At 34.0% G+C, this 13,855-nt stretch overlaps 2 protein-coding genes across 7 annotated transcripts in view; one reads left to right on the forward strand and one right to left on the reverse strand.

Annotated features, from left to right (window-relative positions):
• The window catches only part of LOC110452054 (endothelin-converting enzyme 1-like), an 84,988-nt gene extending 75,800 nt beyond the window's left edge, over window positions 1–9,188 (forward strand). For all 5 annotated transcript variants that reach the window (XM_021500329.1, XM_021500330.1, XM_021500331.1 and 2 more), the window contains 8 exons: window positions 114–214; window positions 638–748; window positions 1,184–1,251; window positions 1,623–1,747; window positions 2,034–2,099; window positions 3,079–3,174; window positions 3,503–3,579; window positions 3,928–9,188. In XM_021500329.1, coding sequence (XP_021356004.1) covers window positions 114–214; window positions 638–748; window positions 1,184–1,251; window positions 1,623–1,747; window positions 2,034–2,099; window positions 3,079–3,174; window positions 3,503–3,579; window positions 3,928–4,027 — 744 coding nt within the window. In that variant the 3' untranslated portion in view covers window positions 4,028–9,188. The remainder of the gene's footprint in view (window positions 1–113; window positions 215–637; window positions 749–1,183; window positions 1,252–1,622; window positions 1,748–2,033; window positions 2,100–3,078; window positions 3,175–3,502; window positions 3,580–3,927) is intronic.
• Window positions 9,189–10,022: 834 nt separating this feature from the next.
• On the reverse strand, window positions 10,023–13,448 carry LOC110452057. 2 transcript variants are annotated; one of them, XM_021500339.1, is made up of 4 exons: window positions 13,113–13,448; window positions 12,151–12,398; window positions 11,297–11,422; window positions 10,023–10,544 (listed from the first exon to the last, which is right to left on the reverse strand). In XM_021500339.1, the coding sequence occupies exons 2-4, from the start codon at window positions 12,391–12,393 to the stop codon at window positions 10,173–10,175; spliced, it is 741 nt and encodes a 246-aa protein (XP_021356014.1). In that variant the 5' UTR covers window positions 12,394–12,398; window positions 13,113–13,448; the 3' UTR covers window positions 10,023–10,172. The 2 variants fall into 2 exon arrangements, with proteins under 2 accessions (XP_021356014.1, XP_021356013.1); XM_021500338.1 differs by lacking the exon at window positions 13,113–13,448 and adding an exon at window positions 12,991–13,044.
• Between the last annotated feature and the right edge of the window lie 407 nt (window positions 13,449–13,855).

Genomic DNA, 13,855 nt, shown 5'->3' on the forward strand with positions numbered 1-13,855 from the left:
TCAAATTTGATAATTCCGTAATGGTGTGTACTTAACCATAAAATAACTGGATATAGGTAGCTCAAGATGATGATGACGATGATGTTTTACAGAAATATTTTATTTTCGTTTAGTTAAATATCGGCAATGATTGGTTTGTAAACGTACAAAGATGGCAGGAGTTCCAAGTTAAAAAGATGATGTCACTACTGAGCAAAGTACCCGACCGGTCCAGGTATGATATCTCATGTACAAGATGTTTGCTTAATATTTGGCCACGCTATTTTTAATTGTGCAGAAAGAAACTATTCTGTATAAGAAATTAAATCTCGCCTCATAGAATATTATGATATAATTATAATACTTCGAGGTTCTTGTATATCGCTTTATCACAATTAGTTCGTAGGTCGTCTCAAAGCGGCTCACAAATTAGTATCCGTGGTTATGGTGACGATACCAAGCTACATGTAATATAGGTCTTATGATTGCCTTATCTAGCATATACCCTTAAATAGATAAAACATCAAGCTTTTTGTTTTTGTTATTTCAAATACCGAATGTAATATCATCACCTTTACATCTATCAAAATATTAATATCACTTATATTATTTATATTAAAACCACGTTTTGGTAAGTTAAATTTTGCATATATTTTAGCTGGATTAATCCACCAATCACCGTTGAGTCAGACTATTCACCTGTGAGAAACGACGTCATCTTTCCGATAGCATTATTTCATCTTCCATTTTACACAGAAGCGGGTCCTCCGTAAGTAGCATTGTTATATGTATCATCGAGGGGGGTCCAAATAAGTAACATTGTTATATGTATCATCGAGGGGGGTCCAAATTAGTAACATTGTTATATGTATCATCGAGGGGGGTCCAAATAAGTAATGTTGTGGTAGCTTTGCATGAATTAGCATTCATATTGATTCTTCGATGTGTAATATATATAACGCAATATAATTTCATTTTATATGCGTGATTTGTGTATAAACTATTAACCTTTGGCTGCTTTAACGCGATTTGATTTAATTTTACGCTCTTTCAGAATATTTGCTCATGTCGTGTTTAAAAAAGCTAAATATTTCACACAGTTGTTAATATGCAATATCTTTTACTTTGGAGTTAATAGAATAGAGAAATCTTACGAGTTGTAATTTATTTCAAATGTTATTTTGTTCTCTTTTTTTGCTTTTAGAGCTTTCAATTTTGGTGCCATAGGATCGGTTATAGGACACGAAATAACGCACGCGTTTGACATTAAAGGTAGGATTGGTTGTATGCCGTGAAACTACACAGGACAAACATGCATGTTTAAGGGGTATTGAGTGACATTGGCTTACTGAAACATTTAAACGTTAAACGCTTCAAATTGTACAAAGCTATACAATCTGTAACGAGGACTTCGATTGGCTTATTAGTGCCCATATGATCCGGAATCTTCATTGCTATTTTTCAGTTAAAGGTAATTGGAATTCAATAAACTTTACATAATTAAATGTAACAGTGCTCACTACATGGTTAGATGTAATCCGATACAATTGTAAAACTCTATATACCAGGTAATGTTACTGTGATTCATACAAAGAGGATATATTTTTCTCTTACCTAATCAATTGCTCCACTGTACCCACCAGGACGACGATATGACGGTAAGGGTCGCCTCAGGGAGTGGTGGGATCCTATGACAGCCGATAGGTTTAAACTCACAACCAAGTGCATGAAGTCACAGTACGACGCGTACACCTATCAAGGTTTCCAGGTAAGATAGCTGAACGCACCGGGTAGAAATTGAACTGAAGCTAAAGTAATGCCGTATAAAATGTTTAACTGGTATTATGAAATATTGCCGAAGGTTCAAGCCAGGTTGTTTCAAAAAGAAAACAATGAGAATTAACTTGTGAATACCGCTTAACGTTCTGAAGTATAATTTCAGTTTTAAAATAATGTTAACATGTTTTTAATAATATTTTGTTCAATATTTATTTCAACCAATAAACTTATACTAAGTTAAAAGCGAGAGGTAAATAATCCATTTTATTCTTCAGATCAATGGTAATAACACGCTGGACGAGAACATTGCAGACAATGGCGGACTACGTGCAGCTTTTATCGTGAGTATTATAATAAGAAAGCGATGATTGTATACAAGGGTAAAACCAATCCGACGAATCTTTTGTCCCCTGAGATGTCTAAAGAGATGGCGCAATTGATACACTATATACGGCGTTATAAAACTGAAGATAGGGATGTCGAATATTAGTATATGATCTGATTTGTTTCATTTTTGTATTTTGGATAGAATTCATGATAACAATCTAAACTCAGCCAAGCAGAAACCTTCACGTGTACACTCTTTTTAAACTCAGCCAAGCAGAAAACTTCACGTGTACACTCTTTGTAAACTCAGCCAAGCAGAAACCTTCACGTGTATACTCTTTTTTAACTCAGCCAAGCAGAAACCTTCACGTGTACACTCTTTTTAACCTCAGCCAAGCAGAAAACTTCACGTGTACACTCTTTTTAAACTCAGCCAAGCAGAAGCCTTCACGTGTACACTCTTTTTTAACTCAGCCAAGCAGAAACCTGCACGTGTACACTCTTTTTTAACTCAGCCAAGCAGAAACCTGCACGTGTACACTCTTTTTTAACTCAGCCAAGCAGAAACCTTCACATGTACACTCTTTTTTAACTCAGCCAAGCAGAAACCTGCACGTGTACACTCTTTTTTAACTCAGCCAAGCAGAAACCTTCACATGTACACTCTTTTTTAACTCAGCCAAGCAGAAACCTTCACGTGTACACTCTTTTTTTAAATCAGCCAAGCAGAAACCTTCACGTGTATACTCTTTTTTAAATCAGCCAAGCAGAAACCTTCACGTGTACACTCTTTTTTAACTCAGCCAAGCAGAAACCTTCACGTGTACACTCTTTTTTAAATCAGCCAAGCAGAAACCTTCACATGTACACTCTTTTTTAACTCAGCCAAGCAGAAACCTTCACGTGTACACTTTTTTTTAATTCAGATGAAGTGGATCCTTTCATGTTTATGATTTTTACTCACGTGAATAATGCTTTTCTTTTCTCTTTAAGGCATATCAACTTTGGGAACGACAACATGGAAAAGATCATCATGTTCCGGGATTGAACATGACGAACAGACAGCTGTTCTTTGTCAGTTATGCGCAGGTAGGGCATTCAAATCACCAATCAGTCACGCGAATCTCATGTTATATTCAAGCTATGTATATGACAACGATTAGATAATGTCACTCTAACAATATATAACAACGATACTGAAGTGGAAACGTAAATGAAAAACAAATGTGTAAAATACCCATACACTGAAATGCTTTATATTGTTCTTTCGTTATTATGGGCCTCAAATGCATTACAATTTTTGAAGATATTGGACAAACACCCGACACATTTGTGTAATATCATTTATTGTTCTATATACGATATTATTGTGTCTCAGCCGATTATATTACGCTATATGTATATTGTTTTTCATTAGATGTTCTGTTCTAAATGGAAGAAGGATGGATTAATTGGACATCTAATTGACGATCCACACAGTCCGGGTCCAATACGGTATGTTACATTGTTGCTAATAAAAGAAAGCTTTGTTGACTTATCGTAATAACAGCTAAGGAGACGTCATTGTTTGTAAATTGATGTCAACTTTAGATGATACCATTGAAGTCGTAGGCAAGAGTATAAACGTGCAATACTTAAAAAAAATAATAATGTTTCACAAGCGTTGCTTTTAAAGTGTCAAACCACGAATCACAATGGGTTTCGTGTCGATCTGTTTTCTTTTTCAATATTTTCTTCACACCGTCAAGAAGGTTTGCATTTAAAAGAATATTTCGGAAGATGTCTTGCCTTCATTTATATGCCTCAATATTATACTAATGTTTCGATGGTATGTAATTCCAGGGTACGTGGTAGTGTGTCAAATACGGAGGCGTTTGCCGAGGAATTTAACTGTCCATTTGTGGCGAACTATAACCCAACAACGAAGTGCGAGGTGTGGTGATCCTGATGTCGCCGTTCGGTATCACGTGACCCTTTTGTTGAAGCCTAGTACCACGCGACCCTAAATTCACCACTTGGTTTAACGTGACCCAAATGTTGTCTCGAAGTGTCAAGTTAACCAAATATTGCTAACTGGTATCAAGTGACCTTAATGTGGTCGCTGTGTGTCACGTGACACTGACGTTGTCTCTGAGTGCCATGTGACCCTGGGCACGTGTGGGAAATGTGTTCTGTGGCTGTGTCGCAGTCCTGTACGGAACTGTGCTGATCGTCCATTCCTAGAAGCCACTTTTACACACAGATTGAAGAATGTTGTAAAAGACCTTGTTTTCATAAGTTTCGTCTTACTTGGTTTCCAAATATTACAACATCAATACAGTAAATTCTTGTATTTTCAAACATTTTATAACAATTACTTTGTATTGTTTATGTTGGTAGATAGTATTATCCGTTAAACGTAAGACGTGAAAAAGAGTACCTGACTGTATTAATTTGTATTTGTATTTCATTCCTGTTTTCGTTAACAATGGATAACTAAGTTCGAAACCGATGAAAATATTTGTCTACACGACCATTCAAGAATGATGTGGTAATATGATGCTATCGTTCTACAATACATGTGATGTACATTCCAAAACATTGGTGCCTTACGCTCTCGTACTTTATGCGTGATGGACGTCGCTAAGTAGATACAGCTAGTCTGGTTACGGTTTTTTGAAATCCCCGCACCAATGTCGGAATCGAGCGCACAGTGTGATGTCCATGGTTTACAAACCAGTGACATCATTTTGATTGTCTTATATCCAAATTTCAGTTTTGCATGCTTCATAAGCATGGATTCCGCTTTTTATCAAATATGCTTAAGATGGTTTCATAATTACAGTATTGAATGATCTTATTACGGTTGTAAACAATAAGAACAATAGTATATTTTCTTTTCAAATTTCACAATAGAATGCTTGAAAAGATATCCAAAACCAAAATTGGCAGCAAATGTGATGAACACATAAGCATTAACATAAACAAAAAATTCTTGAACAAAAATCCACACAATAACAAATAGTTGTTTTTGTACTTTGTATTATAGTATGCCTTTACATTTGTATCGCTACACATATATGTAGCTACTAGCTTGCAAGCGAGCACTAACGATCTCTGCATTGTCATTTTGGTTGAAATATTGCAACACAATTTGTAATTGTTTTGTAAATTTAGCCTGCATTTTTCATTTTCATTGAGTATTGGCAAACGTTTTTGATATCTGTGACCTTTTTGAAAATCGCACATATTCTTATGGTAACGACCACATGCCACATTATGTATTAGGTACAGGCTAGCTTGTTCTTTGATTGAATCAGTATACTTGTAGTGCTGCTTCAACAATATTGATAGGAAAAGGACGCGTATATTTGTTACTGAATTGGTGCCAAAGGAGGAAATACATTTATCTTCAGCATATGAATAGTAGGGGAAGACAACTTTCCCAATCCGTGTTGCTAGCTTTGTTTATATATTAGTTATATTCCTACCTTTGTCTTTCTTTCACAATCATGATAGGTAACACAACGAAAATATATAAACACATCCTGGAGTTTAGTTTATACGCGTAGCTAACAATATCAAATGTGGATGTAAGTTATTATGTTACGATAAAACCATATATTTATTAGTATATATAAAGTTTTATTCCTGGAGACAGCCAATCGTTGACACTTCTAAGCATACAATTCTACACTGTGAAGGAACACTTTATTTATCTGAAATGACTCAGAAACAAACATCATCCAAGTCCATTAAAGAGGGTTTATTCGGTTTTGATGATTATTGATAAAACTGTCAATAAGTTGTTATAGCTATAAAGATATTTATTGTTGTAATTTATCCACTTTATAAATAATAAACATCAGAAATAGCACGACGATTTGCAATTTATCCACTTTATAAATAATCAACATCAGAAATAACTCGACTGTTTGTTATTTATCCACTTTATAAATAATAGACATCAGAAATAACACGACGATTTGTAATTTGTCCACTTTATAAATAATAAACATCAGAAATAACACGACGATTTGCAACACGCTTGTCTGTGAGAAATGCACACGTACTATATGATCAAAATAGTATTTACACAATTCATCTACAATTGTATTATAAGTAACGTAATGAATCTCATGTCTCACTCCACACATTGTTATCATATTTAACATAATTTTGTATTGTACATATACATATTTTTACATCTTTTGCACAGTTTCCTATATGCACTTTTTATTTAGAGATTGAATTGATTTCATGAAATATTTTCCAATGACTTGATGTGTTTCAATGATTGTGAATGGATGAAGCGAGTGTGTTTTAACATGCTTTAGAAGGTTGTATTTTTAAAGCATGATAAAGATTTATGAGGTGAAATAAAAGTATAATGGACGGAATTGTGTGACATATTCATGAAGCACGATGATTGACATTTAGGGATAAATACTGCCTTACTATGAATGCATGTCTTTAACGAAAGAGTTCCGCGTGTACCAATTAAATTAACCCTTTCACCACTGTAGACCATAATGGACTCGAACAGATCAATGCATGGTAGAATCTACTAAAGTTACATTGGGGTGAAAGGGTTTAGAACCCTGTATAATTTTTGACAAATACGAACTATTGTTAATGCTGGATTACTAATTGATGCCACATTAAAATAGGCTAAATGAATGCATGCATTGATAACATTCAGTTCAATCTTTCTGACATTATTGGATGATGCCAATAAAAGATTTCTAAGAAAAAGGGAAATAACTCCAACGCAAATAACAGATAAAATGTACAAGGTAGCATAAAACGTTAGCGTGTCTACGTGAAGGATGCATATTCCTGAGCATTTACATGAGTGGTAAAACAATATTACCTTTACAATAAACCAGGTCTTAATAATTTGGCAAAAATGGAATCGACTTGGATAGCGCTGTAAATTAAGCTATCGCGTTTGAACACATTTTCCAAGGTTAAGTTTCATTACTTAGTTGTCAGAATATGAGTTAGTATTCATGTGACTAATACCTGAAAAGAATACGGTTTCGTTCTTTCCGGAGTAGCAACTTTCGCTATAATACTGGTATATTATTACATGTTACTTTTATCAATACTTGATTGTATATGCAATCTATAAATGATTGTTTCGCAAATGTGTATTGTTAACGTCATCTTGGAGACGGAATATAGATGTTATTGTGTCAATTTATAAACACGCTTTTAAATAATGCTGTATTAAATGTGTGATTTTATCATCTCTTACGAGATAAATATTCTCTTATTAAAAATGTGTAATTAATCTATAAGTGAGCACGTGTTTCGTTAATCTATATTTCAGTACGTGCAACGTTAATCTCTAACAAAACACGTATGGGGCTACATTTTTAACTGACCACACATGAATTGTTTATTAACAAACGATCATGTGTATAGTTAATTTATACTTGAGCACGTGTTCCATTAAATATTATTTAAGAAATGATTGTGTACATCGATAAAACCATCATTTTTTGACAAGTGCTTGATAATTCTGTAATTCCCTTTTTAATTTAGTGTTTCGTCATTCTTGTAACGTTCTTTTACTGTGTATGATTACAAATAAATTAACCACGTTTGGTTTCACGATGCATTAAACAAATAAAATTGAAAAATGTTGACAAACCTCCTAACTTGAAAAGTTAAATATATCATTTTTAACATTCCGACATGCCAATTACTTAAGTTAACTGGTTCTAGATAATGTCGACGCAGAACTTGCTTCAACTTTAAAATACACTTGACATACGATCAAACAGTTGTGTTCACAGGGGTAGTTACATGTAGTTGACTTCATAACAAAACGTTTATCATGCATCACAATATATTAGCACTATTGGTGATTTATGTTCATTTTCTTAACTTTCTCTTCTTCGTGTTTTTGAAGTACAATATTATGAGCTGTTTGTATTGGTATGTTGAGAAATGATGGTACTTAGAATAGTGGTGCTCTCTCTTTAACAATACACGTCTTTATCATCTTCGGTTTTCCGAAGAAATACCGTTAATATTCGCCATTGTTACATTTACTGTAGAAAACGCTGGTTATAAGCCAACAAAGGTAATGTGAGGTTTATACAAAATCACTTGCATAGGCGCCCCAGATGTTTAAACATGTAACCAATGCATATCGACAGTTTACAAGAAACGCATAGCTCTTAGTGTTAGTATAGGTCGACAGTGTCTTATCCGGGCGTCGTCTGTGAGAAAATGCAGTATCATAGAAAATGGCAGTTACTTCTCACTGTAAAATCAAATGTGAAGCTCCAGATCAGTTGATACCCAAATATTTTCTAATTTCGATAAGTAATAAATTTAATATAAATTTGGTTAGTATATGTTTTATTTTACAGAATGGATTCTAAATAATGCAGCCATCTTTGTATGCAGTGTGAGAAACCTGGATTACTGTGTTTTTTCAAATATGAAAAACCCAAGTTGTCCCCTAAAGCTCGTGCGTTACATCGAGACAAACGGGTCTGTTGTGGCGGGACATTGGGGACGACCGAATGTGTGGCAGTTACATGTATGGTGCTTGAATATATTCTATAAGGCCAATTGTACTTTCAAACTACTGAACAATAATTTGATTTTGATATTTGTTGTAAGGAATCCCCTATTAGCGATAATTATATAGTGAATACAAACAATGGTCCTATATATACTTTGCAACTTTGTAAATTAAGGAATTCATATTTTTTAACACAAGAATAAATACGAAACTCCAATTATAGTTTAACTTGAGTAAGTGTATGTGTAAATGATATGGCTGGGCATATGTTAATTAAATATAATAAGGATTGACAAATATTTGCGACGGATGAAAACATATTTTTAATTTAATCATGTAGAATGCAAGGACGGTTGATTGTCTCTATGAATTCTTCAATGTGATATTTTTCTTTGAGATATAAACATGCTGTAAGCAGGTCGATGACACGGTTGTGAATTATATGAACGATTATTGTTCTTGTGAGTATATGTTGATGTATTACTCTGATGAATGGAAGTCTGGTGAGAATGTACACACAATTGTATTCATTGTATCTACGCTATGATCAACTGAATAAAATTTCTAATTTTTCATCGATGTCCAGAGTTCAATTGTATCTTTTAATCTCTCTCTGGTCTGTTTATCTTTTTATGTTTGAATAATCAATTGGCGTTCTACTCCGAACTTAATTTAAGATATCCAGATAAAGACGAACGAGGAGTAAACTCAGATGTAAATATGTCTGTAATAGTCTACTGGACTACTATATCAGCATGCAAGGAGGAAAATGAAATGTAACGCTTACACAAAAGACACCAACAGGAACTAAAGAAACATCACAAACATTAGAAATTGGAGAGAAATCCCTTACGTCAGGAACTGAGATACCTAAAACAGAAACTTGGATTCCAACAAACCAGGAACAGATTTTAACTTTAAATCTTTAACTTTCAACTTAAACACCAGGACCTGGGTAGACAACAGCATGCCTCAGCAAACATCAACAACATCTTGAGATACAAACAACAGAGGGACTTGGTGGACGGCAACAGCAAAAAGGAACAACACACATAAAAATAAGAAAAGTAGAAAATATTCGGCTTATGTTGCCTGATACTCGGTCATGTTACATGTTTGGAAAGATGGCTTTAAAACCTCTCATGACGGGGTGATATTTCAAAATTTAACATATTTTATTTCTCTCTTTTATCTCGAAAGGCTGCATCTCGCTAGAGGGCCTCTTTTTTAAATGGATGTTTTAACCCTTTCACACCTATGCAACTTGAGTAGATTCTACCATGCATTGATCTGGACGCGACCATTATGGTCTACAGTGGTGAAAGGGTTAATAAACATCCAATCGTAAAAGCATTTCAAGAAAAAGGGCCGACATGTTACACACTGAAAAGTAGAACACTGTATCATTTTCATTTTATCCTTTTATTTCTTGATAATTTAAGTAAACGTTGTAAACAATAAAATACAACAATAACAAAAAAGATTATATTTTGATTGATAAGGAAGACAAAAAATATCAGCCGGTGAGGATCGCACTAGTAACCTGAGGTAGATATGATGGGAACTACCGTATTCTCCTATAGTTCTTCCTAAGTACGTAAGCAAATTGTAACAACTGTGTCAGGATGACGCCATTTCTCTCATGGCGACAACTTCCTGACTTGACAGAACACCATGACCGTACGACCGGTGTGTATAGTCCGCTTTCAGGCACACGACTGTCCACAGAAATATTTGCCGCTGATAACTCCGTGTGAAGTTTCCGAATGGTTAAAAACAATTCACATATGACCCTCTCAGTGCCTAGTCTAGCACTGACAATACGATTGGACATTGACTTTTTGCGCTCATACTCCTCTTCGTCATTTTGCATGAGTTTCAGGACGCCAACCATTGTCGTTAAAGTGTCATAGTCGTGTTCTAATCGCAATACTAACTGTAAAGAAGGATATCAAATTGTAACTTAAAATGGAACTCATTAAAAATGATCATCATAAAAATACTCTCATGGATAATTTAATTACATTGTGCAACTTTTTTTGTTTGTTTTGATTCTTACTGGAAATGTAGAAAGAAAAATGTATTAAGAATATATTTTTACAAAAGTCTTTTATTTAAGTAGAAATTTGTACCTCATTCTATCGATTTATCGAAAATTATTTGTTAATGACCAGATATAATTTACTTTGAGCTATACATATAATGAATATATTTATTTTATGTATCTTTGTATATTAGAAAGGCGTTAACGTATTATACAGAATGGGACAATGATATCCTTAAAACATTCTATTGTGAAATTGACAGATAACCAGTGGAATGACATTGAGTTTAGTTAAGTATGATCATCAGAAGCAGGTTCCTTAAACGATTGCCTAAATGTAAGAGAGACTGGTGTGAATAAGATTTTCAATAATGAGATGATGATATAATAAATAAATTGTTTACTGTATATATGATCTAGTGTATATAACGTTGTTTACTGTTAATATGACGTTTTGTAATTAACAATATTTACTATCAATACGACGTTGTGTAATAAACAATATTTACTGTACACATGACGTTATGGTATTAGCAACATTTACTGGTCATATGATGTGTTGCAATTAACGTTAATTACTGCACGTGTGATATGGTATATTTAACATTGTTTACTGTACAGATAACGTGGTATAATTAACATACCTGTTTTTCCCTTTTGGTAGACAGGTGTTTGCGACCTTTGAACTCCAGCGGTCCTAGACATGGGTGGAGAGATATGAAGTCGGTGAGGTTTTGAAATGGTGCCTGATCTAGTCCCCGTGCAACAATCTGTAATGGAAAATGTTTAATTGAATACTTCCAAAATTTGTAATAAATCCAGTGTAAAACCGACCTTGTTTTTTAAAGAGAAACATCTGTATGGACATTTTATGACTAGATTTAAGAATCATTTCTCCATTAATGCCGGATGAATTCACGGCATTTCAATTTGTCTTTGAATGCATGCCTAACTTCAATATTCAGGCGAGCTGCTTTATCTCATAGTTTACGTTATTTATTTCAAAGAAAAATGATAATGTATACGTAGTTCATACTTCCGCTTTGTTGTTGTTATAGCCAGGAATTAAATATGAATTAATGTTTCCTGTTAAACTGTTCGAATTAACCTATTTGATATTCGAATGATTTATCAAAATATTGGAGATTCAGTTCAGAAGGCTTCCCTAATTATGGTACTGAATAGAGAAATATCCACGTGGTAACTAGATCCATTCTCTAATACCAAAACACGCAGAGTCCTAGTAATAGAACAACATTTATTTACAGATAAAAGCGAATTATGAAAATTGATCAACATTTCATCGCTAGCAGAACGAAGTTCTCGATATAGTCAAGTTGTAAGAACTACGATGGTTTCCATTATGATCCGGTATAAAGTTATTTCAATTTTTTATTGTAAAAAAGTATATATTGTCCAAATATCCATTTAATAGCAAAATAGAATTATAGATAGATAATAAATAATGTCAACAACCACAAGAGCTGCAAGAACTCACGTATTTTTCCTTGAGACTCTTCATCTGCCGAAACATATAGTTCGCACGCTTGAATAGACGCCTGAGGCGGAATTTTAACGTCGACTCGTCCACGTAGCTACTAGAGAAAGACTCCTCGCTAGATTCCAGGGTACTGATCTTGCTTACGTCAATTCCTAAACACATGTGGTTTGTTCTTGTCTTGAGGTTGCGTTCCTCTGTAGAACAACTGTTTCCATGACAACTGACCTGTGTCATCCTCATAGCAACTAAAATAGTAGACAGAGGTCTAAATTGTGATCTCGAATATGTGTATGAAGGTTCGATTTTAGTTTCAAGCGAAATTAAATCAAATTACTGCCTTAAATAGACATTGTTTCACGTTTTTGTTCATACAATTTAACAGTTTGTATACAAGTAAGACAATGACGTTAAATACACGTGTCTAATGTCAGATATTTGAAATAATTCTAAAAAATAATTTTCTGTTCTCTTAAAGTTAACATATTGTAGATGACATATCTTTACACGTTTTCCTTTCGAAGACTACGTATATCGGTTGAAATGGACATTTCATGAAATTATCGTATTAGGTATCAAATTATGATAGTTGATACATGTAACACACTGTAATGCGATGTTTAAAATACAACTGGTACTGTAGCAAAGCAACGTTTAAAAATTAATCACCCGTGTCCTACTGACTGGTCACCGTCAATTCTACCAATTAGTACCAAAATATTCCCACCCATCGATAATGTATATCAGTGAAATGTAATAGAGAACAAAAATACAAATCAATACCTAACGAAAGATATATTGAGCAAAATAAGCCGTAGGGTATGTAAATAAAATACTTACATAAAATCAGTAAACACACTATTTCATTTTGAAACGAATACATTTTCAGTTCTCTTTTCTCTCGATATTGAATTTTCATTTACTGTACACTTACGTAAAAGCTCCATTTTATACAGTCTTACCTGAAAATCAGGAATTTCGTCGGTAAAGTTCCAGTCGGATACTCGCCCCATTGGTATAACTTCCTCATACTCCTTGTACGTGGAAGCAGCACACAGAAACCAATAGTAGACCTATGAATTTGTATCGAACAAAGCAAAATGGTGATACAAATTTGCCCCACCATACCCTCCGAACTACGGAAGATCGCAGTTTCCGACAGCAAGGGAAAATTCCAGATAATCCATTACGAATCATCCAATTTTACGACATAAAATGGTTATGAAATGAAATTTTCAAGTTCAGTGCTGCATGTCGTGTTTCACCACAGGTGTCTTTTCCTATTTGTGATACAGTGTGGCATGCCACTCGGTGTGTACAGTGTGGGTGTTTGTTAAGAAGACGAGACATCCAGATTTGTTTATTAAACCTCCTAGACCGTTATGTGACTTGAATTATTCATATTACCAAACAGACTGTAATGACGATTTTGAGACTTTTTTAATTAAATATACAAATTGAAAACACTAAAATAACTTGTTAAAAGTTTTTTTTATGATTCTATATTAGGTTTATTTACGAGGACTGTGGTAAATAATAGGATATAGCAGGCAGACATGAAATTGAACCCGGGTCTGTTACCCTTAACGTTCGTAACGGGTATTTGATCAGTATCAAGTAATATGATAATTGTTCCCCTTTGGGCAAGCTGTCTTTATGAACTATTCAAACTTAATGTCGATTGAAATCACCGTTATGTTGACTC

Source organism: Mizuhopecten yessoensis, unplaced genomic scaffold (genome assembly GCF_002113885.1).
Source record: "Mizuhopecten yessoensis strain PY_sf001 unplaced genomic scaffold, ASM211388v2 scaffold6363, whole genome shotgun sequence".
Lineage (NCBI taxonomy): Eukaryota > Metazoa > Mollusca > Bivalvia > Pectinida > Pectinidae > Mizuhopecten > Mizuhopecten yessoensis.

What these genes read in the sequence shown, in the direction of transcription:
- LOC110452057 (XM_021500338.1), bottom strand. Translation starts at nt 13,033, where the DNA reads ATGTATTCGTTTCAAAATGAAATAGTGTGTTTACTGATTTTAT. An exon ending in AGTGTGTTTACTGATTTTAT is followed by an intron (nt 12,399 to 12,990) that starts GTAAGTATTTTA and finishes CTACTATTTTAG; the next exon opens with TTGCTATGAGGATGACACAG. An exon ending in CTACCAAAAGGGAAAAACAG is followed by an intron (nt 10,545 to 11,296) that starts GTATGTTAATTA and finishes CCTTCTTTACAG; the next exon opens with TTAGTATTGCGATTAGAACA.